Source organism: Bubalus kerabau, chromosome 6, assembly GCF_029407905.1.
Source record: "Bubalus kerabau isolate K-KA32 ecotype Philippines breed swamp buffalo chromosome 6, PCC_UOA_SB_1v2, whole genome shotgun sequence".
NCBI lineage: Eukaryota > Metazoa > Chordata > Mammalia > Artiodactyla > Bovidae > Bubalus > Bubalus kerabau.
The window spans coordinates 70,025,057-70,048,875 of record NC_073629.1 but is presented as its reverse complement, the minus strand read 5'-3'; the positions used below and the strand labels follow the sequence as shown (position 1 = coordinate 70,048,875).

Genomic DNA, 23,819 nt, shown 5'->3' with positions numbered 1-23,819 from the left:
TGATTCTGTTTTTACTAGTATATTAAAATATTATATTATTTTTAGCCTTTATTTATTATGAAATATAAAACCATACAGCATAATCACTTAGTAATATATCTAAGTTATTTTTCACCATACTCTCTTAGGAATGGTTGGATTATTGGTTTATCAGATTTTTACAGTGGACTTCACAGTGACTTTCCTCAGCTACAAAATGAAAAGCTAAGTAGGAAACATCATAGATGCTGAACATTTTTGTTCTTTTTTCCTTAATCATATTTCTATATCACCTATTATATGTTTATATCATTATTACTTTTGAGGAATGGGTAGGAACTACAGTATCAATCACATAATAATGATAATAATCATCTACAAGTATTGTTTTCTCCTATCTTGGGGTCAGAATTCTCATTTCTTTGTAATGTTGAAAGGATGCTACGTTTCTACAAAATAGAGTATTTGCAAGTGGTTCACATTTTTAAACATACCAGTTTTCTGGCAGTCAAGATAATAGGTATAAAGAGGTATGCAGAAAAAACAACAACAACAACAAAAGGTACAGTTCCACACAATCAGAATTTGGTTTGGAATATCATTTAAGGAGAATAGTTTCCAAAGTTAGATGTTGCCCAAAGTAACAGCTGGAGAGGGAAGAGAAACGCAATTTAGTTTCTCTTGTTCTTTATTATCAATGACAAGAATATTGAAGAAAAAAAAAGTTCACGTTCAACACATGATGTTTTGAACAAGGCTGAAATTATACCTGATTTTTAAGAACTTGGCAATATAGATGAGTGGAATATAGTAATATCAACGAGTGCAAAACATTTCTTCATTCTCAAATTTAGAATCCATTGTCAAAATTAAAATCCACAAGACTTGCCAAAGCTTCCAAAGACTGGAAACTGGTAGGTTCTAGACATTTCCTCGGATACATTTTTAGAAAACTTTTCAGTTACAAAAATGGGGAAGACCCCAGTGGGCTCTCCCAGTTTGACTCCCATAATTAGCATTTGAGAGGAAAGCTCTCTGAACATTTGAAAGCTTTGTCTCTTCTGTGTCTTAAGCTACCTTATTCCTGTGTTCCTTCTTCCATCTCATACCTGAGCTGAAGTTTGTTCATGTGGTATTTTGTAGATGGCTTTTCCTGACAAACCACTGGGGTGCTAGGAAAAGATTAAACATTCCAGTTCCATTTAGAGCCAAAGAAAGAGCTCACTTGTGCACAAAGTTCTCCTGATTTCTTTGTCCAGTTATTGAAAATTGATTTGTAAATGTTCAGAAAGGAAAAAGATATCCAACCATTTTCTAGAAGATTTTTTCCTTCAATATAACACCCTATGAAATATATATATGTATATGTGTGTGTGTATATATATATATATATATATATGTATATGTGCGTGTGTGTGTGTGTGTGTGTGTGTGTGCGCACGCATGCGCTTAGTCACTCAGTTGTATCTGACTCCTTATGACACCATGGACTGTAGGCTTCTCTGTCCATGGGATTCTCCAGGCAAGAATACTAGAGTGGGTTGCCATGCCCTGCTCCAGGGGATCTTCCCAACTCAGGGATTGAACCCAGGTGTCCCACATTGCAGGTGGTACACACACACACATACATTATCTCCTATCCTGATCCCAACATGCAGTTGGTACTATGAGTTATACCAAAAAAACCCACTAAACTGTTCATTTTATACAGGTGGATAACTCAATAATGCACTGTAATAGAATGTTTTCTCTGCTTCTCTTAAGAGCAATGTGCCAGAGAAATAATCTCTCAGAGGGTATTAGCTGTAGTGATAACAAGCTCTGTTCTTTCATCTGTTGACCTTACTTTATTTAGGCTGAAGATGACAACAGATCAAGCTCCTGATGGGCACTAGATTCCCCAGGGCTTTTAAGATGAGGTACTAATAGAAAACATACCCATTCTGTGTATGTGAGTAGCACGTGCTCCATAAAGGCACAGTGCAGAAGTCAGTGATGAAAGCCCTAATGAAATATTTTAACAATAAGCATCAGAGTTCATCTAAACATTTCCAAGACATGCCTCTCTATTAATCCTATCTATCTGTCATTGTGTTACCTAGTGTGAATTGGCTCTATGTATCTTTGAAATCATTGCCAGCTTGGCTTTATCAGAAACTATAATGGCTCTCCTCAAGAGTTCCCAAAGCCCAGCCTCAAAGCCCAGTTAAGTCTTCAGTTGTTAATGAAACATAACAGAAGCCAATCATTACTACAAATTTGAAAACATTTTCAGAAATTAAAAATAATTTCATGCTAACACCATGGCATGATGCCTGACTCTCCTGTGCTTTGCAAATATCATCTCTCAGCTGTTAAGTTTTAAAAAGAATCTACCAGACAATGTCTCTTTCCAAATTAACACTGTTTTGCAGTTGCAGCCAGGTCATAGCAAATCCACAGCCAGCTAAAGACATGGGTGTAAACCTTTTCGTCTTTCAGTTATCCACCGAAGAGGGAAAACACATATACTGAAAACTTACAGAAGCAGATGAAAATTGTTTCAATACACATTGCATAGACGCTGAAGAATCCATGTGCAATTATGTAAGATCCAATAATCACTGTCTGTAAATGAGTAGAGAACATGTAAAATATCATGTATGAAATGAGTTGCCAGTCCAGGTTCGATGCACGATACTGGATGCTTGGGGCTGGTGCACTGGGACGACCCAGAGGGATGGAATGGGGAGGGAGGAGGGAGGAGGGTTCAGGATGGGGAACACATGTATACCTGTGGCGGATTCATTTTGATATTTGGCAAAACTAATACAGTTATGTAAAGTTTAAAAATAAAATTAAAAAAAAAAAAAAAAAAAAAAAAGAAAAGAATGAAGATATCGTAAATTTGTCCAAAAGAACAATACACAGTTTTAAATGAAATCATGATAAGGATGCTTTGAAGTACTCTTTGATGGAAAAGATTTCAATATAGAAATGTAAAAGATTCAATAATAATGTTTTTGAGTGTATTTGAACTGAGACTTAAACAAAATGTGCTAGATTATCTCCCAGTTTTCTTTTCACTATCCCTAATGCCTACCAAAAGCATCCCAGATCTAGGATCCTGCATACTGACGCAGTAAAGCACAGAGTTTTTTGTTTCATTTTTTCATGGAATAATCCTATTCTTTTAAAAATATTCATTTATTTTTGGCTGTGCTATGTCTTCATTGCTGCATGCGGGCTTTCTCTAGTTGTGGCAAGTGGGGGCTACTCTCTAGCTCTAGTGGGGCTTCTCACTGGGGTGGCTTCTCCTCTTGCAGAGTACAGGTTTTAGGTGCACGAGCTTCCATATTGTGGCTCACGGGCTTGGTTGCCCCGTGGCATGTGGAATCTTTTCAGACCAGGGATTGAACCTGTGTCTCCTGCACTGGCAGGTAGATTTTTTTTTTTTAACCACTGAGCCACCAGGGAGGCCCAACAGGTAGACTCTTAACTACTGGACCACCGGGGAAGTCCAGAGCATAGGAGTTAAAAGCACACACTGCCTAGGTTTAATCACAGCTCAGGCACTCACTCAACAAGTCACTTATCTCTCTGTGCTTCCTGTGGAAGATTGTTGGTGGGGAAGCAGAGAATGTAGCAGTGGTGTTTATGACCATGGATTGAGTGAGTTATCAATAATATACTGTAAAAGATCCCACAGGGTTCCCTCCAGGTCCTCTGCAGTTGCCACATCTATCTCCCAGTTGTTGGGAATGTAGGCAGGCAGCTGATGACTCAGCTGTTTTGCTCCACAGAACTTGCTTTTGCAGGGAACTGCCTCACTCAAGGTTACACCGTCATTCAGAGGGCAACCCTTGGCCAATGGCTGCCTGATGCAGTATGTGGAGGCCTAGCCCCTGTGTCAGAAATTCCTATAATTATGTCTGAGGCTTCAACTGTAATCGTGGCATGGATCAGCTTCTTTTTTTGCCCAGCCCTGTCCTCCTCACTTCCTTTCCAGTGTATCTCCGGAGAGCACTTAGTAATAAGCCCTCTGTTTGCAATCCTGTCTCAGGGGTTGCTTCCAAGGAACCCAAGCTCCACAGCAGAATGAGGCTGGGCACAAAGTAAGACTAATCATGTTAGCTATCATTATTTTTTTTAAATTTTATTTTATTTTTAAACTTTACAAAATTGTATTAGTTTTGCCAAATATCAAAATGAATCCGCCACAGGTATTTCTCCTATTCCTTTTTGGCTTTTTATTTTGCCATCTCTCATAAATCAGAGTCAATATTACCCAGTGTCTATGGAATGAATTGTGTCCCCTCAAAATTCCTACGTGGAAACCTAATCCCCAGTATGATGGCATCTGGGCATGGGGCCTTTGGGAGGCAATGAGGAAACAAGGATGGAGACCTCGTGAATGGTTAGTGCCCTTATAAGAAAAGATGAGAGAGGATCTCTCTTTCTACCCTGTTAGGATACAGCAAGAAGGTATGCCTTTGCAAATTAGGAAGGAAGCTCTCACTAGGGACTGAATCTGTGGGCACCTTGATCTTGGACTTCTCATCTTCAAAACTGTGAGGAATAAACCCCTGTTGTTTAAGCCACCCAGTCTATGGTATTTTTATTGTATCAGCCCAAACTTACTATCAGCTCTTACCAGCAAAGGTACCCAGTAGTAATTTAAAGATGTTGGTCCTTCTATAATCACTGGGAGTCTTTCAGTGAAAAGCAGGAAGGCCAGGACACCTGGAGCAAAGGAATATAGCTTTTTGTCATAAAGAAGTTTTTCTAAGCACCTGTTAAATTTTAAAAAAACTCTTCATTGTTGTTGTTATTGTTATTATTACTACTACTACTTACCTATACAGCCAGCAACTAGAATCTTTCCCAGGATTAGTACAAAGTCTGTCACTCTATCCATAACTGCAATTCTGAGAATCAGAAAAAAAAAAATATAATTTTGTGTTTAAGTTAGATTTGTTACTAGAAATTTATGAAAGTAAATAATCCATGAATTCATTTTGATGTGTCTTTGCTGAAATCTTACTTAGCATTTATTAAATGGAAGAAATAAAGGAACCCAGGCATGAAATTCTGACTTATTTATAAGGAAGTAAACAGAAAATGGCATTTTAAGGGCTGTCTGGTGCTATTGGTGGTGTCAGCCTCTCTCACTCTAATTTGAGGACTATAGACACCCTGCATCCTGAGGATGGCTGCACTGGTTCTCTGATTTTGTTCACTCAGACTCTGTCAATTTTGGGAGGAAAGAAAAGTCAGAAACGTGATGATAATGCTTGTGTGGGGAATTTCTTGAGCATAGGGTATAATAAAGATGAGTAAGTGCCAGTGGGTATAAAGGTATAGATGGATGATGGGAGCAACAATTCAAAGACATACAAAGAAATTTAAGGTGTGAAGGAGAAGATTTAAATCTTTTAAAATAAAAGAGAAGATTCATGTCTAATAAAACCACCAACATGTGACGTATAAATGCTCAAAATTCACCAAACCATCCACTGCAATGCTCAACCTGCTTACTTACTTTAAAATATTTCTCATCAGCAGATTGAAAGCATCTCTTGCTGACTTGCAGAAGTTTTTGCCGTATATTGCCATCTGAGGAAGACAGTTGATATTATTCTGATAACTTAACAAGACCAACCGACAATCCAATGACAGGAACATTAATTAATTCTCTGTCACCCATACAGTTACTCTCATTCATCTTTCCAAACTTTGGGCTCATGGGAGGCTTGGGAACCATGTATCCTCAACTCTGCACAACTCTCAGAGTCATTGACAATAAGGTATATTTCAGTTGCTATTTTCCCTTACGTCCATGCTGCTGCTAAGTCGCTTCAGTCGTGTCCGACTCTGTGCGACCCCATCGACGGCAGCCCACCAGGCTCCCCCGTCCCTGAGATTCTCCAGGCAAGAACACTGGAGTGGGTTGCCATTTCCTTCTCCAATGCAGGAAAGTGAAAAGTGAAAGTGAAGTCGCTCAGTCATGTCTGACTCTCAGCGACCCCATGGACTGCAGCCTACCAGGCTCCTCTGTCCATGGGATTTTCCAGGCAAGAGTACTGGAGTAGGGTGCCATTGCCTTCTCCGTTAATTCCATGGGAAATACACAAGTTTAAACAGAGGTTCAGTTCAATCGCTCAGTCGTGTCCAACTCTTCGTGACTCCATGAACCACAGCACGCCAGACCTCCCTGTCCATCACCAACTCCCAGAGTCCACCCAAACCCATGTCCATCGAGTCGGTGATGCCATCCAACCATCTCATCCTCTGTTGTCCCCTTCTCCTCCCACCCTCAATCCTTCCCAGCATCAGGGTCTTTTCAAATGAGTCAGCTCTTTTCAGCAGGTGGCCAAAGTAAACAGAGGTAGGTCTTCTCAAATCCCAGGTCACAGCTTGTCTTTGAAGGGTTTGGCTATGATGTGTTGCTGAATAGGTGAAATGTAGCATTCACATTAAAAATTACTCTCAGGAAACCCTTGCCTTCCAATATACACTTACTTTATTAAGAGGCTCAATAAAATATTCTCACTGGAGTTATATAAATGACTCTTTGAATATCCATAACTACTTGAATCACACCATCAGACCCTATATCACTGTGATAATCAAGTGTTAATAAGGTTGTAATAGCTAAATTTTAGAACAATATTTTTGGATCCCCTATTTAAAAAAAAATCTCTTTAGAAGCCTCCATATTCCTATTGGAAATAAGTAACAAATTCAGTTACATTATCAATTTCCACACATTTCAAAATAAGAATCATAAAAAGAAACAGATCCTTCTTTAAAAATGTGTAAATCCCAGAATTAGAATATTTTCTTTTCATTGTGAAATCTAGACTAATCTTCCCTCCCATGAAAGTATGTCAAAGACAAATAATATTATTTTTAATCTAGCACATTTTTTGGAGAAGGCAATGGCACCCCACTCCAGTACTCTTGCCTGGAAAATCCCATGGACGGAGGAGCCTGGTGGGCTGCAGACCATGGGGTTGCGAAGAGTCGGACACGACTGAGAGACTTCACTTTCACTTTTCCCTTTCATGCATTGGAGAAGGAAATGGCAACCCACTCCAGTGTTCTTGCCTGGAGAATTCCAGGGATGGGGGAGCCTGGTGGGCCGCCGTCTATGGGGTTGCACAGAGTCGGACACGACTGAAGTGCTTAGCAGCAGCAGCAGCACATTTTTATATTTCTAAGGGAAATAATGGGCTTCCCAGGTGGTGCAGTGGTAGGAGATACAGGTTTGATCTCTGGGTCAGGAAGATCCCCTGGAGGAGGAAATGGCAACTCACTCCAGTATTCTTGACTGGAGTATTCGATGGACAGAGGAGCCTGGAGGGCTACAGTCGATGGGGTTGCAAAGAGTCAGACACGACTGAGGGTACACACACACAAGGGAAATAATATTTTCCCTCTCCATAAAGGTATTAAAGGTAATAATGAAGTACAGTTAAGTTACTATCTCAGCTAGGAAAGCATAGCCCTGAATCATGCACTGGATTCACAAATTCTTGTATCAACATGGTGATAAATTCAACTTGATGTACAAGTTGATGATTGATACATCAGCTTGATGTACAAGTGCTTTTGAAATGGAAATGTAGACATGCGATTCGGGTTTGCAAAGAAGTTTAGTAAATAAAAATACTTACCATAACATAGGCATTTCTGTTCAAAAACTTTACTGCTTTTTCCAAACACCAGAAACAGCATCTCAGGCAGCATTTTAGGAATTTAGAAATGTTGCTCTGGGCCTCTATGAGAAGGAGATATTTAAACCTATTAATGATTTGTAGACTCTATAAATAAAAATAATAGTAAAATTTTAAATGGGCTTTTTGATTTAACTGTAGTAAAATATATATAAAATTTACCATTTTAACCATTTTTAAGGGTACAACTCAGTAGCATTAAGTACATTCACAGTACTGTGAAACTGCCATCACTATCAATTTCCAGAACTTTTCATCATCTCATAGAAACTCTGGACCCATTAAAACAATAACTCCTCATTCTCCCCTCCTCCAAGTCCCTGGTAACCTCTATCATACTTCTGTCTGTATGAATTTGCCTCTTCTGGATACCTTATATAAGTGGAATCTTACAATATTTAACCTTTTGTGTCTTGCTTATTTCACTTAACATTAAGTTATGAGGATCTACCTATTACATTATTTTTAGAGCTGAATAATATTCTGTTGTACGTATGTATGTGTGTGTGTGTATATATATATATATATATACACACACACACACACAAACAATTTTGTTTTTTCTTTTATCTGTTAATGGAAATTTGGGTTCTTTCTATCTTTTGGCTATTGTGAATAATGCTGCTATGAATATTGGTGCCCAGGTATTTATTTGAGTCCCTGCTTTCAACCCTTTTGAGTATATATCTAGAAGTGGAAATGCTGGCAATCATATTTTTAACGTTTTAAAGAATCACCATACTGTTTTCCACAGTGGCAATATGATTTTACATTCCTACCAGCAATACACAGGGGTTCCAATTTATCCTTAACCTACAAACATATTATTTTTCATTTTTTGATAGTAGTCATTTTATTGGGTATGAAGTGGTAGCTCATTATGTTTTTGGTTTGCATTTCCACAATGACTAATATTGAGCATCCTTTCATGTATTTATTCACCACTTATATACTTTCTTCAGAGCGATATCTATGCAAATCATTTTCAGGAGGGACAACGATGGTAACAAGGAAGCTCCTGAACTTCCCTCCTCCCACAGATGCACCAAATGTATAACTACACTGGGAGCTATTTCCTTTGAGAGAAATCCAGAAACAAGCTGAGTGACTCCTTCACATCAGGCAACTAAAAAGATCTAACAGTGAAATTGTAGGAAAGGCTGAGACACACTCACCATAAACCCTACCCCTGGCACAATGCCATACAACCAGGACAATACCCCCAACTCTCAGCTTCTCCCGAAGGAGTAAAGGGTTTGAGCAGCACATCAAGGATTCCAACTTTCAAGATTCCCACCCAAGAGACAGACCCCTAAAACATTTAGCTCTGAAGCCAAAGGGGCTTATGCCCACAAGTTCTATGGGACTATAAAAAACAACTATAGCAATCACAGACACTAGCAAAGAGAAAGCACGCAAAAATGCCCATCTTCCAGTCTTTTCCTGGGAAGGGACTGAGTGCATACTTTATAACACCCTGCCTAAAAGTTGAATTTCTAATTTGCACACTCTAGATCTACCTGTGGTCCTACAAGGAGCTAGGGGGAGCAGGTCATCAACTTCTCTTTGGAAGGAGCTTGTACACATGCCTGGTGACCCAGCTTTGTGTAGCTCTAGATAGGGCTTGTACTTATGAGTCTCACAGGACTGCAGAAGACAACGAATCAGGTTTTAAATGGTTAAGGAGTGCCCTACTACCACTAACCTCTACCATGGTTATGTATCCTGGCTGAGTGCTGAGGAAGCAGGCAAAAGCTTCCCTCCTAGTTTCTCCCTGAAATGGGCTTAACTACACACTTTTCCAGCTGATGTCTGAGGGTTTAGCTTCTGATCAGCTTTGTCTAGGTTCTGACTGTGACCCTTCCCTTTGGGACACTGACAGGTCTAGTTACACTTTCAACTACTAAGAGCTACTTAACTATGATGGCTAGGGCAATCACAAAGATTTGAGAGAATAAGAAGCTTGGGCTGGGCTGATTAATGAAGCTCATCTCCTACATGAGACTAGTCTGTCGAATTGGGAAAAATGGCTGCTTTATCTAACGCACAGAAACAAATACAGAGAGTGAAGGGAAAAAATGAAGAAACAAAGGAATATGTTCCAAATAAACAAACAAGATATATTTCCAAAACTGGCATTTATGAAACAGAGATCATTGACTTACCCAATGCAGAATTCAAAACAATGGTCATAAAGATGCTTATCATGGTCAGGGAGCAATGAATGAACAAAATGAGAATTTCAATAAAGAGATAGAAAATTTCTAAAAATCAAACTGAATTTATAGAGCTCAAAATTACAATAATTGAACTGAAAAATTAAATAAAGGAATTCAACAGCAGACTAGATCTAGTGTAAGAAAGGATCAGTGAATTCAAAGACAATGCAGGGGGGTTTATCCAGTTAGAGAAAGCATGAAGTTATAAGAGACTAATGTGACACCATCAAGCAGACCATTATATATATATATTACAGAGGTCCCAGAGGGATAAGAGAAAGCAAAAAGGGGCAGAAAACATATACAAAGAAATAATGACTGAAAATTTCCCTAGCCTGGAGAAACAGACATCCAGATCCAGAAAGTTCAAAGAATACCAATCTAAAGAGATCCACATTGAATCACATAAAGTTAATTTTCAAAAGTCAGGTAAAGGCAGCAGGAAAGAAGGAACTTCTTATATACAAGGAAATCCCCATAAGAATATAAGCATATTTTTCAGCAGAAACTTTGCAGGCCAGAATGAAGTTGAATAATATATTAAAAGTGTCGAAAGGAAAATCTGCCAACCAAGAAACTATCTATGTGGCAAAGTTATCCTTCAGTATTGAAGGAGAGGTAAGAGTTTTCCAGACAAACAAAGGCTAAGAGTTCATCACCAGTAGAATAGCCTTACAAGAAATATTAAAGGGAGTTCTTTAAGCTGAAACAAAAGGATGCTAATTAGTAACATGAAAATATATGAAAGCATAAAACACAGTAAAGTAAATATAAACTTAAATTCAAAATGCTCTACAATTTTAATGGTAGTAGGTAAATCACTTAGAACTATAGTATAAAGGTTAAAGACAAAGTATTAAAAGGACTTTTTTATGTATAACTAAATAACTTGTTAATGGATCCACAACATAAAAAGATGTAAATTGTGATGCCAAAAATATTGTAGCATAAAATATATGTGCATAGGGGATATAAAAAGGTAGAGATTTTGTATGCATTACTAATTCACTTGTTATCAGCTATAAGATATTTTAACTATAAGGTATTTAGTTATTATACTGCTGATGTGCTCAGTCGTGGCTGATTCTTTGTAATCCCATGGACTGTAGCCCTCCAGGTTCCTCTGTCCAAGGAATTTTCCAGGCAAGAATACTGGAGTGGGTTGCTATTTCCTTCTCCTTTAGTTATTATAACTATAATATATTTTACATAAGCCTTACGATAACCACAAAATAGATACAAGAAAGGAATCAAAAGATACCACTTATAAAATGATAAAATCACAAAGAAAGAGAAGAAAAAACAAAAAACTTTAGAAGAGCCAGAAAACAGTTAACAAGATAGAAATAAGTAAGTCTATAACTTTCAATAATTACAACTGTAATTATTGTAAATGAACTAAATTTTCCATTCAAAAGACAGAGTGGCTGAATGAAAATTTTTAAAAAGATTCAAGTATATGCTACTTACAGGAGCCTCATTTCACCTTTAAAGACATACTTAGACCAAAAGTGAAATATTAGAAAAAGATTTTTCCATGAAAATGGAAGCCAAAATAAATCAGGTATACCTATATTTGTATCAGTCAAAATAGACTTTAAGCCAAAAGCTGAAACAAGGCACAAAGCTCATTTAGTTCAGTTCAGTTCAGTCTCTCAGTCATGTCCAACTCTCTGCGACCCAATGGACTGCAGCACTCCAGGCCTCCCTGTCCATCACCAACTCCCGGAGTCCACTCAAACTCATGTCCATTGAATCAGTGATGCCATCCAACCATCTCATCCTCTGTCATCCCTTCTCCTCCTGCCTTAAGTCTTTCCCAGCATCAGGGTCTTTTCAAATGAGTCAGTTCTTTGCATCAGGTGGCCAAAGAACTGGAGTTTCAGCTTCAGCATCAGTCCTTCCAATGAATATTCAGGACTGATCTCCTTTAGGATGGACTGGATGGATCTCCTTGCAGCCCAAGGGACTCTCAAGAATCTTCTCCAAAACCACAGTTCTAAAGCATCAGTTTTTTGACACTCAGCTTTCTTTATAATCCAACTCTCACATCCATACATGACTACTAGAAAAACCATAGCCTTGACTAGATGGACCTTCATTGACCAAGTAATGTCTCTGCTTTTTAATATGCTGTCTAGCTTGGTCATAACTTTCCTTCCAAGGAGTAAGCGTCTTTTAATTTCATGGCTGCAATCACCATCTGCAGTGATTCTGGAGCCCCCCAAAATAAAGTCAGCCACTGTTTCCCCATCTATTTGCCATGAACTGATGGGACTGGATGCCATGATCTTAGTTTATTAGGTACATCAATCAATAAAGTATAGTATATATACACAATGGAATATTATTCAGCCATAGAAAAGAAATCTTACATTTGCAATAACATGGATGAACCTGAAGGGCATTATGCTAAGAGAGGTAAGCCAGACAAAAACAAATATGCATGGTATTGCTTATACATGGGGGAAAGATTATAATGCATATAAACTGAATAGAATGGTGGTTATCACATGCTGGGCATGGAAGAAATTGGGAGAGGCTGGTAAACTTTTGGCTAAAAGATGAATAAGGTTTTAGGATATAATGTAAAACATGACTACAGTTGATAATACTGTATTGTATATTGAAATTTTCTTTTCTTTTTTTTTTAAATTTTATTTTATTTTTAAACTTGACATAATTGTATTAGTTTTGCCAAATATCAAAATGAAATTTTCTAGGAGAGTAGAACCTAAGCATTCTCACCCAAAAAAGGAAAAAATGTCCCACCTTAAATGTGGGGATCCTTTCACAATGTATATATCCATTAAATCATCATTTGTACACTTAAAAAAAACAATTTTATTTGTCAGTTATACCTCAAGCTGAGAAAAATTTACTTAAAAAATCCTTTGCCCATATTGAATTAGGTTGTTTATTTTTGAGTTGTAGGAGTTATTTATACATTCTAAATATTAGTTGCTTATCTGGTATATGACTTGCAAGTATTTTCTCCCATTCTGTGGGGTGTCTTTTTACTTTCTGGATAGTGTCCTTTGATGTACAGGCATTTAAAAAATATTGATGAAGTGTAATTTATCTGTTTTTTCTTTTGTTCCCTGTGTTTTTAGTATCATATCTAAGAAATCATCATTAAATCCAATGTTAAGAAGATTTATTCCTATGCTTTCTTCTGAGACTTTTATTATAGTTTTGGCTTTTATGTTTGTCTTTGATCCATTTTGAGTTAATTCATGTATGTGGTGTAAGGCAAGGGTTCATTCTTTTGCATGGAGATATCCAGTTTTGTAACATTAGTTGAAAGAAACTCTCCCACATTGAATAGTCTTTTTGTGAGCATTTATTTTAGGGCTCTCTAGTCTATCTCAGATCTGTATGTCCATCGTTATACCAGTGCCACACTGTATTGATTACTGTAGGTTTGTATTTAGTTTTGAAATCAGGACCTGTATGTTTTCCAACTTTGTTGTTCTGTTTCAAGATTTTGACAATTAATAATAAGATCTTTTAAAGTACATTCTAAACAGCTTATGTTTTTGTAAACTGTATGTGTCATGTATGAGCAAATGACATCCACAATTCATATTTTAAGCCTATGCTGTCTTGAGCTCTAGACTTAGAACTGCCTGACATCCCCACCATGCTTCTCAATAGTAACCTGTCAAAACCACAAATTTTAATCTCTTCTTTGAATTGTGTTCCTTCTGGCTTCCATAATTTAGTAAGTAACATCATACACTTTTGGAGAAGGAATTGGCAACCCACTCTAGTATTCTTGCCTGGAGAATCCCATGGACAGAGGAGCCTGGTAGGCTACAGTCCATGGGGTCACAAAGAGTCGGACACAACTGAGTGGTTTTCAGTATCACACGCTTTTTCTCTTTTCTTTACCATTGCTCCTATCCCTACCCCCACCATATTCAATCCTTCAACAAGTCCTGTTGGCTTTTCCTTCTAAACCTCTTCCCAATCTGACCACATCCATCCCTATTACTATATCCAAGTTACAGTAATTATGTTCCCCCAACCCCTGATCCAGTCTACTCTATTCACAGAAGTCAGGAAGTCTGGGAAAAGATGAATTCTAGAATCTTACCTTGAAGACGTTTGTCCAAGTATTCTAGGATTAATCTGAACATTTGAATTATTGCAAGAATTAAAGATCCAAATGCTAGGGATCCTGTGTGATATCTGGACAAAGATAAAATGAGAATAAAAGTAAAAATATTTTTACTAAGAACTAAAAGGATGTTAGTTGATTTTTAGTGGTAAAAGGGTTGATAGAAAAGAACTTCTACTCTTTTATTCAGATTGACAAGGGTCTCCATAGAGGCCTTTAAACCATATATATCCATTTTGTACTTCATCTACAAAAATGATACCAATAGCCTATCATTTTATATTGATTTTATGTTTGAGCTGAGCAATGAAGAAAGACAAGTTCATCCTTAATCTTTAATTTAGTGATCTCCCCTACTTCTTTGCTCCAGTAACCTTTAAGAAGGATTGGCCTGGGTAGGGGTTAAAAATAAAATGATGGCTATAAAACCAAACAAAGCCAATGGACATTCATGAATCTTGAATTATACCTTTGACCTCAAGTACTTTGCCACTTGAATTATAAGCACACTAAACATAACTGGGAAGATAGATGTAGTGTTCACTGTGAAACTCACCTTATGGCTCGTCCAAATGCAGTAAAAAGTGGATAGGGTGGGATGTCATCAGGTTTTTTCAAGGCCCAATAATAAGAAGCAAAGGCACCAGCAAGGGCACACTGACCCAATGCAATGACAAAGTTTATAAGCCAGAGAAAGACGAATAGATTGAGTAACTGGAAGGTAGTGATGTATTGATGATATAGGCTCTTTCCACCATAGAAAGCAAAATGACACTGAGCCCCAGGGCAAGCTTTGGCAATTTCAGTTGTATTAAAACCCTGCACTCAGAAAAAAGAAACCAACAAGGATAATATGATAATACTATTCCAAGACAATGCCTTCCCTGCCTTCCCTTGTGTAGCCCCCAACTGCTTGTCCTGCTCTTCTATTAGCTTCTGCTGTTATTTCTACTTTCTATAACACCACTTTATACAGTTCTTTCTTGAGCTATGGAAAAGTATCTCATTTTACCATCACACGTTCATTAGTCTGCATCCACTATAACTTTACATTTATTAGTGTGGTTGTTGACTGTACATGCTTCTTAGGTTTATGACATGACAAGTGAGCTCAGGCAACAGCAGTTTTTCTCTCTGTTCTGCACACTCTTTTCAGTGCTCTTCAGCTAACACCTGACTCACTCACCCCTTCTCTACTCCTCATCAGTGCACAGGGTCCTTATTACAGGATTATTCCTACAACAATTGTTGGATGAAATGTAGTAGAGTTCTTTATTAAAGTAAATAAAAGAGTTTCTTTTACTTACCACTGGGTCACAGGTTTTATTTTCATGTTCACATTGGCCCTGTGGGGCTATGACTTTGTATATTGGTGCCCCTGATGTAGCCAAGTAACTGAGTGAACTCTATTAAGGTTAAATTATTTGCTGGCAGATTGAAAATAAATGGACAAGAAAATAATGCGTGAATAACCCAAAAGGGTACTGAAAGACTAATTTCAAAAAACTTAGAATCTAATAATTAATTCATTTTAAAACCCAGAGCAATATAACATTGGTCAGCTACAATGAGTGGCCCCTTAAAAGCAATAAAATATAAAAGAGTTTTTTTTTCTTTTTAGGTATTGCAAAGGAGAAGTATCATATGTGAAGATAAAACAAAATCTACCATATGACCTATTTGAGGGGAAATTCAATTGATTCACTTTTTTAGAGCTTAGCAGTCATCATCATCATCATCATCATCATCATCATCATTTCAATGATATCGTTAGGATGTTTATAGTCTTTCCAGGATGGAAAGGTATATAAACTCCCAGTTTCTGAGTAATAGTATGGACCTGAGGTTTAAAGAAGTCAGTTAACAAAGGATACAGTGCTACCACAGCCCAGTAGGAAATGCAGACTGAGAGGAAAAAGAAAGTTAAAGCTGGATAAATTAAAGTACTAGGGATGTATCCAATGGCTCTGAAATAAAACAAATAGTTGAAATTCAAAATGATACAGTTACAATTTCTCAATTAAAATTTCATCTTTTAGAACTAGACTGAATTCATTCAAAGAACAGTGGTAATAACCATTGACTCTTTTTTGCTGGTATATTCATAGTTGTTTTCATTTTTATTTATTTATTAAGTTAATAGTATTCTTTCAGTGCTCATGTTTGATTCCTGCCAAAAGTTCTCCAAACCTTCTCCTCTTTGGTTATTTCTAACTCAGAAAGACTTCATGCATTATAATCATGGTATTTCTCTCTTTTGTTTAGACATTTAAAATTGCAGAGGATCTTGACAATCATTTGATCAAATGTGAGAATCCATCTCTAATTCAAGAATCCCTTCTGAACTGTCTTCAGAACATGTTCCTTAGTCTCATATGACACAGCTTATTCTATTTTCTTAACAACCAAAGTATTAGGAAGTTCTTCTTCTGCATGTAATTCACATCCACTACCTTCTGGAGAAGAAATGATCACCTTTTCCATACAGCAACCCTTCAAGTAACACTTTCATTTTCCAGGATAAATGATTATTTTGATATTTCCTAAGATATGCTTTCTAAAATATTTACATCCTAGTTACTCTATTACTGGTTTTGAATAATATTTTAGCATATGACACTAAATTAAGTCTATATTGTTTGATATAGCCACTGAGAACTACAATAGAACTATTTCCACTCCTAATGCATTGACACATTTTTTTCTTCAGTCACGCCATGGGGCATGCATAATCTTAGTTCCTGGACCAGCTGATGGAACCCTTGCCCGCTACAGTGGAAGTGCAGAGCCCTAACCACTGGACCGCTAGGGAATTCCCACACTGACACATTTTAGATTCGTTTTTTTATTTGTTACCTTCTCCACCTCACTATTTAGACTCTGCTATTCTCTCTCTCCTCCAGACACTGATGTGAGTGAAATACTGGGCATCCCTATGATTACCCTGTATTCTCACGCCAATTTATTCCAGCTCTTATTTTCCTTTGAAAAAAAAAATCTTTAATCTGTCACAGTAGTAACTGCTCTTTAACACACACATGCACACACACACATTTAGAGGCATAGCAGTTGGATAAGTGAATTGTACAATATCATATTATTTAAGGAATAACCCAGCAAATCAGCAGCTTTCAGTGGCTAATGATAGGGCTTCAGTTATTGTGGGAAGGACAGATTTAATTTAGCAAACTGCTTGTTAACTATTTCAAACACTGGCTCTAGGTGGCACTATTATTATTATAGATGATGATTTTGTTAAAACAATCCTTAAAGACTAAAATAATTTGGTCCTTGGTCATTAACAACCCAGTTTCCATTGTTCTTAACAAAGAACATGATCTGTTGGCTTTTAGTAATACTTTCTTTGTTGTTTCCATGCATTACTCAAAAGTTTAATGTATTATCTTCAAGTGACCTTTTGGAATAGTTTAGAAACTGTAGGTGTTATTACCTCACAGCATGAATTTTATGAAAAATTGTGTTTATTTTGTAGCATTTTAAAATAAAAATGACTCTGGGTATACAATGTTCTTGAATTGAGAGCTGTAGATACAAAAACCTATAGTCTGGTGCTGCTAAGACCAATTACTCTGTCTACTGGCAAATTTTGTTACTTATACAAAACTAGCAAGAGCACATAATTGACTTTACAGAATTACAGGTCTACAGTTCTGCAAATGATCTCAACCATCAGTGTTAACATACGACTCAGTATGGGAGTAATACAACATGTAACTAACTTTTATTAGCACTCTGTCACCTACTTTCACATAAGCTGTCCTCCTAACATCTATTTGGTGTTTTAAAAAAAGTGCTAGTGCACAGGCTACACAGATTTTAGCTTTATTTTGCTCTAAGATCATTGATGGTTGGGGATTTTGAAAGACTTGTTATTGTGAACTTTTTAATATGTGGCAAAGTCTGAACTTGAACAAGTTTTCTTGAATGGAAAGCAGATTTAACAAGCCATCTTAAAGGGAAAAGAGTCTGGGGCATCTACAAATAAGCAGTGACTGATGTGAAAGACGGATATACATTATGCGAGTCTCTCCATCAAGGCCTTACTTGCTCCCCTCCTTCAGCAGGGCGATGGAGATACGGATTCGGTTCCTGAGGAAGATCAGCATGAGGATGATGAACAGTTCAAGGAGGCAGAGTATTATCACTTTAAACAGGAAAAAAATATTAGTGTGCAATGCAAATCAAACCCAAGAGCAAACTTCCTGTGCAAACATCAGACTGATCTTCATGATGATTTCTGCCAGCTCTGGCACCTCATAATTTAAGCAGTGCTACCTCTCCAAAGATGCCAGTTTTAGAAATTCACTTTTAAAACTTTGAGAAACACTTTAAAAACAATTCTGGATTAAAACTTTTAGCTAGAATTTAAACAACTGTGTTGGACAGGCTTCATTTTATCTATGGAAACATTTCACACCACTTGTAGAAATGAGAAAATAGTCATAGAAGAAAAGGAAGGGCTGCTTTAGACAACTCTATTTTAGATATTTTCAGTTGTAAACTTCCTTGAGTAAGAGAATCATTACAGAACAAAGTTTTTGAGCTGCTGCCAGGCTCACAATGCCTCTTAATTGATCTTGCTGATGGACAGGGTGGGGTTCTAGGATACCACATTTTTAGTTTGTGAGCCCACCCATCATGACTACCTTGATAAAATCAGAGTGTAATGCCAACCCAAGCTGTGTAATAAAAGTCTGAGAGTTAGAATTAAGGGAATGTAGTTCAGTTGTTTTTTTTTTTTTTGTTTTTGTTTTTTTCCTGCTGTACAACATCATGAATCACTGTAAGTATACATATAACCCCTCCCTCGTGAGCCTCTCTCTCACCCCTCAATCCACTCCTTTAGGTCTAGTTTAGTTTTGAATTGACATTTGTATGCCTCTTGAACTAAGAGTTACACACATTAACTGTGTCAAAACCACATTTATGTAAAGCAAGTGAACCTGCCAAGAAAGAATCAAATGTACGAGTGTAAAGAAAGAGAGCAAGTAGAGGAAACCTTGGCTCCATTTTGGCTTTTTGTTTCCTAGATCCAGGTCCACTTGGAAGTCCAGCTGCTTTTCTGCTATTTTGAGTTTGGTGAGACACTTCTCTGTTCTTAGAATAAATGCCTCTGCCTTGCCTCCAGCTTTGTTTGTTTTTACTTGAAGCCAAACAGCCCTAATTATTATATTCCTCAATTCTACAACATACCTTTAATTTAATAATAACCTTTGAGGAAAAGTAAAAAATCCTTTATTAAATGTCTGTCTATTGATTATAAAATGCATCCTGACCTCAAAGATGTTAAAAAGTGAAAAGACGTGGAGTCTAAATTAAGGAATATAGTACAGCTAATAAGAGATTCTGAAATCATGAAAGAAACTTAATGAAAATTAAATTCCTACCCATGAAAGGATCCACTCTACAACATTCCTGTTAGTCTGCTCATGTCTGAACATTTCCAATCATAGGACACTCATTTTATTCTATTGTTATACCACTAAGATTCAGATGTTTATCATACCTCAGTATTTCCAAGTGAGGAGAAATCAGTTAACCCAGAGATGTGGGAGGTTCTCAGTAATGTAACATCTCCCTGCTACTACATCTTCTTTTATTTCAACTGTGTATTTATGTTTTTATGCATAACTGATTCTTTTAAAGCTACACTGAGCCCAAAACTGTGGAGTGTAGCCATATTAAGCTAAAATCATTATTGTCTTTGGATAAACTTAAGAATATAAACTGTGTCAGTCACTTTATGTTCCAAAATTGCATTGTAAAAGAATATTGCATATTAAATTTGTACTTTTACAAAATTATATTATTTTAAGTGGTTATATTAAAGAAATTTAGCACCCTTTTGAATTTATATATTCCCTCCTTTTGTTTAAATAAGAGCAAACAATAGAAACATATTTTCTGAGACTCTACAGAGAAGCTGGTATAAATCTAACTTTATCAAGGAGGTTGGGATAATTAATAGAAATGAGAATAGAACCATCTTCTAATACAATCCAAGACTCATAAAATGATAATTTTTATGTGCATTACTCCACATATTTTTAGTGTTTCTGTCAATAAGTATAATTTCACATGTATACCCTTGTCACTGGAGCTGAGAATTATAAGCACAGAGCAAATAATGTCTGATATTATTTAATAATGGATTATGAAAGTCAATACTCATTTGAGGAAAGATAAGTATTCCTAGACTTGAAAATAAAAGCAAGCTCTGCATTTTCCTCAAAGTACCTCTCTTAACTTTTCCAATGGCAGATTCTAATCATCTCAATGATTTTGTGTTGAAGATCCTTAAAAGACAGCAATGGGATGACCATAGAACCTGTAACTAACATCCATCTGAGAGTAAAACTATAGGTTTCAATACATAATGGATGAGATTTGTCATCTTCAGAAATGACAGGTAACAGTATGTGGATTGCTGAGGGATACAGAATCACTCAAATTCAGGAAAAGGGATGAGGATATAAGTCCCAAGGTGCTTGATTTTTATAGTAAAAAAAAAAGAAATGGCTATCAATGAAGTTCTTCTGAAACATATTTGAAAAAACTAATGTGTTATATTATTGAAAGGAATTAGCTGCATGAGAGCTAGAAATGGGAACCCAAAGAGCAAGAATTTGGCATTTTGAGTTAGCACTATCCAAGGAACAGAGAAACACTGAATATGGCAGACACAGGAATCTGGTGGGGGCTTCTGTGCAGCCGGGGTAGGTCATCCAGCTTGGCATGAGCCTGAAGAAAACACCTCTGAAGACTATCCAAGGGTCTCTGCTAAAAAAACTTTCTCATTAGTAATCTTATTCCCCATGTGCATTGTGCCCAGGAAAGCAGTGTCCTAGGTGGGATATGTCTGCGTTCCGAGAGAGTATCCTAATAGTGTAAACAAATACAATGGCACTCTGGTGACATGCTGTGAGCCTGTCTCTGAAAGCCACCCAAATGACTTCTGCGTGAAGTGGCAAAATTAAGTTTTCAGATTTATGTTAAGGGATCCATTCTGGAATCATGATGCTCTCCAAGATACTGCCCTCCTCTTAGGCTGTCTGGGCTCCTTACCAGGCTTCCTCAAACTTGTCTTGTCTGGCTTTCTAACTTCAACAATATAGGAAGATGAATTTGTTTTTTAAAGCACCATGTAATTAGAGATCATTTTTAAAATATTGATTAAAGAACATGAATCTCTGTAAAGAACAAGGAATAGTATAATAAAAACTATTAAAGCCATCTTTGAAATCACCTACCTTTCAAAATTCTGTTACCATTACCCTTAACTAACTCAATCTAAATAAACACTAAAAATTGTAAATTTGTAAAAATTACTTATTATTCCAATTCTATAAAAAGTAGTTTAAAAGTCCTGCCATGAAAAACTTGTTTCTTCATTTTCTTTTTTCTTTTTCTGTTTTTAAATGCAAGTTTGAAATATCAAGCATTTTTTCCTTTTAAAATTCCTTTCTTAGATATTAGATTAATGGCTATAAATGCCTATATCCAACTCATGTTAAGTTGAAGGCAAATAGCTTGAGATCATTGTACAGTAACATTTTCTTAGATTATATAATAAATTCCCCTCGATGACTTTCCATTTACTATGGCTAGTAGTATTATAGATACTTATTTTAATGATGTTACCAATAGATGTATTTAACAAGTTATACCAATACAAATTTTCTTTAGACAAAAGATGCTTTCTTGTTATTACAATTTTAACAAAGCAAAATTTTAAAATCCACTCACTAAGTGCGAACCATGTTTGTTTCAGGCGAAAGTACATGCTTATGTCAGTCTGAATCCCAATAGAATATGCATTTAAGTGAGAACTTGGCTGTTCCTGAAGACGGCTGTATTCTAGGTAACAGCGCCATATTCCTTGAAAAAGAGAGAAAAGTAGACTAATATAAGATGTTATTTTCTGAAATATAAGCACACATGTACATGAAATTGATTAGCATGGTCATTTTTACAAATGAAAAATTCCTATTTACACATTAACTATTTTTTGTGTATCCAACAGTCTAAATGTGCTATCATATACAATATAAATTTTTTCAGTATTTTTTTGGATGACCACGGCAACACCCAATTTTAAATGTCCTTTTAATTAGAAACAACTTCAATGTCCATCAGTAATGACTGGTTAAAAATATTATAGTATATTTGCACAGTAGAATACCGTATTTCCATATAAAGAGGAGAAAGTCTCTAGTGATAGTGAATGATCACTAGATGCTTTGTTAAATGAAAAAAGTAAAAAAATATAAAATTATAAAAATTATATAAAATATTCTATAACTCATATAAGAAGTAAAAATAATATATGTATTTCCTTATGCATACATAAAGTATCTCTGGGAAGATACATAGGAATACAGTATTTTCCATATCCCTTCACTTTCAAACTTCCAATTTCCTTATGTTTTTGTAACTTCTGTAAAGAACAGAGCTCCAATTTGTATGTTAATATTTTAATCTGACCTGATAATCTCTGTATTCCAATTGGTGAGCTTAATATATTTAATTGGTGAGCTTAATATATTTAATGTATTGTTATATTTACTTTTGTTTCAACCTTCTTCGTTTTTGTATTTCCTGTTCTACTTTGTATCAACACTTCCAATTCTTGTCCTTTAAAAACCGATCAGTTTTTGTTTGTTAACTTAATTCTGTTTTCCCCCTTTACTGATTTAGAGATATCTACTATATTTTTAGAATAAATTACTCTTGAAAATTGTGTACTTACTAACCAAGTCTAAAGTCAACTCAGGAAATATAAGAACCTTACATTATTCAATAATCATTCCAGTCTGATTATTTCTCTATATTTTACTTATGTACAGTTATACCTCAAAAAATTGGATATTATCATTATTTTGTACAAAGTTTCTTAAGTTCTGTGCTGTGCTGATAGTCCCTCAGTAATGTCCAACTCTGTGACCCCCACGGACTATAGTCTGCCACGCACCTCTGTCCATGGGGATTCTCCAGGCAAGAATACTGGAGTGGGTTGCCATGCCCTCCTCTAGGGGATCTTCCCAACCCAGGGATTGAACCCAGGTCTCCTGCATTGCAGGGGAATTCTTTATGGACTGAGTCACCAGGGAAGCCCTACCTACACATTTACCAATTAATTTTCTTTGCTCACCATTCATTCTTGCATCTCATACATTTTTGCTGAATCATTTTTCCATCTAGAAGTAGGCACTCCTTTAGTATGAATATATGTCTACTTGTAAACTCTAGTTTTTACTTATCTTAAAATATCTTCAATGTTACTCTCATTCTTGAAAGATAGTTTGCTGAGTGTACAGCTATAGGCTGACCACTATTTTTTTCTTAGCTCTTTGAAGGTATTATTTCACTCCTTTTGTTGCTGTCAAAAAGTCTTCTTCAGCTTAACTGTTCCTTTGTAGGCAATCTGTCTTCTCTCTCTGATCGTTTTTAAAATATTTTGTCTTTGGTATTCTGAACTTTCATAATCATTAATTTCTTGCTCTCTAATGTATCATTCCAAACAATATACAAGCATATTTTCCTTTCTCCCACCTTAAAGAGTAAAACAAAAGTCTACTTTTGACAGTCTTACCCCTTTTCACTGCCTGATTTTTTGTCCCTCGTTGCAATAAAACTCTCCCAAATAGCCATGTATATTGTCTGTCTATAATTCCTCTCCTCCAGTCTTCCCTCAATCCACTCTAATTAGGCTTTTCTTCCTCATTATGCTACCAAAACTACCCTAATCAGATTACCAAT

The 23,819-nt window shown here is 36.3% G+C and overlaps 1 protein-coding gene across 9 annotated transcripts in view; it reads right to left on the bottom strand.

Annotated features, from left to right (window-relative positions):
• SLC44A5 (solute carrier family 44 member 5) overlaps nucleotides 1-23,819 on the bottom strand; it is a 399,223-nt gene that overhangs the window by 5,764 nt on the left and 369,640 nt on the right. For all 9 annotated transcript variants that reach the window (XM_055585455.1, XM_055585456.1, XM_055585453.1 and 6 more), the window contains 11 exons: nucleotides 21,807-21,938; nucleotides 18,105-18,204; nucleotides 15,914-16,006; nucleotides 15,347-15,434; nucleotides 14,596-14,858; nucleotides 14,016-14,110; nucleotides 7,638-7,741; nucleotides 5,501-5,574; nucleotides 4,816-4,886; nucleotides 4,613-4,701; nucleotides 2,502-2,586 (listed from right to left, as the gene is read on the bottom strand). In XM_055585455.1, coding sequence (XP_055441430.1) covers nucleotides 2,502-2,586; nucleotides 4,613-4,701; nucleotides 4,816-4,886; nucleotides 5,501-5,574; nucleotides 7,638-7,741; nucleotides 14,016-14,110; nucleotides 14,596-14,858; nucleotides 15,347-15,434; nucleotides 15,914-16,006; nucleotides 18,105-18,204; nucleotides 21,807-21,938 — 1,194 coding nt within the window. The remainder of the gene's footprint in view (nucleotides 1-2,501; nucleotides 2,587-4,612; nucleotides 4,702-4,815; nucleotides 4,887-5,500; nucleotides 5,575-7,637; nucleotides 7,742-14,015; nucleotides 14,111-14,595; nucleotides 14,859-15,346; nucleotides 15,435-15,913; nucleotides 16,007-18,104; nucleotides 18,205-21,806; nucleotides 21,939-23,819) is intronic.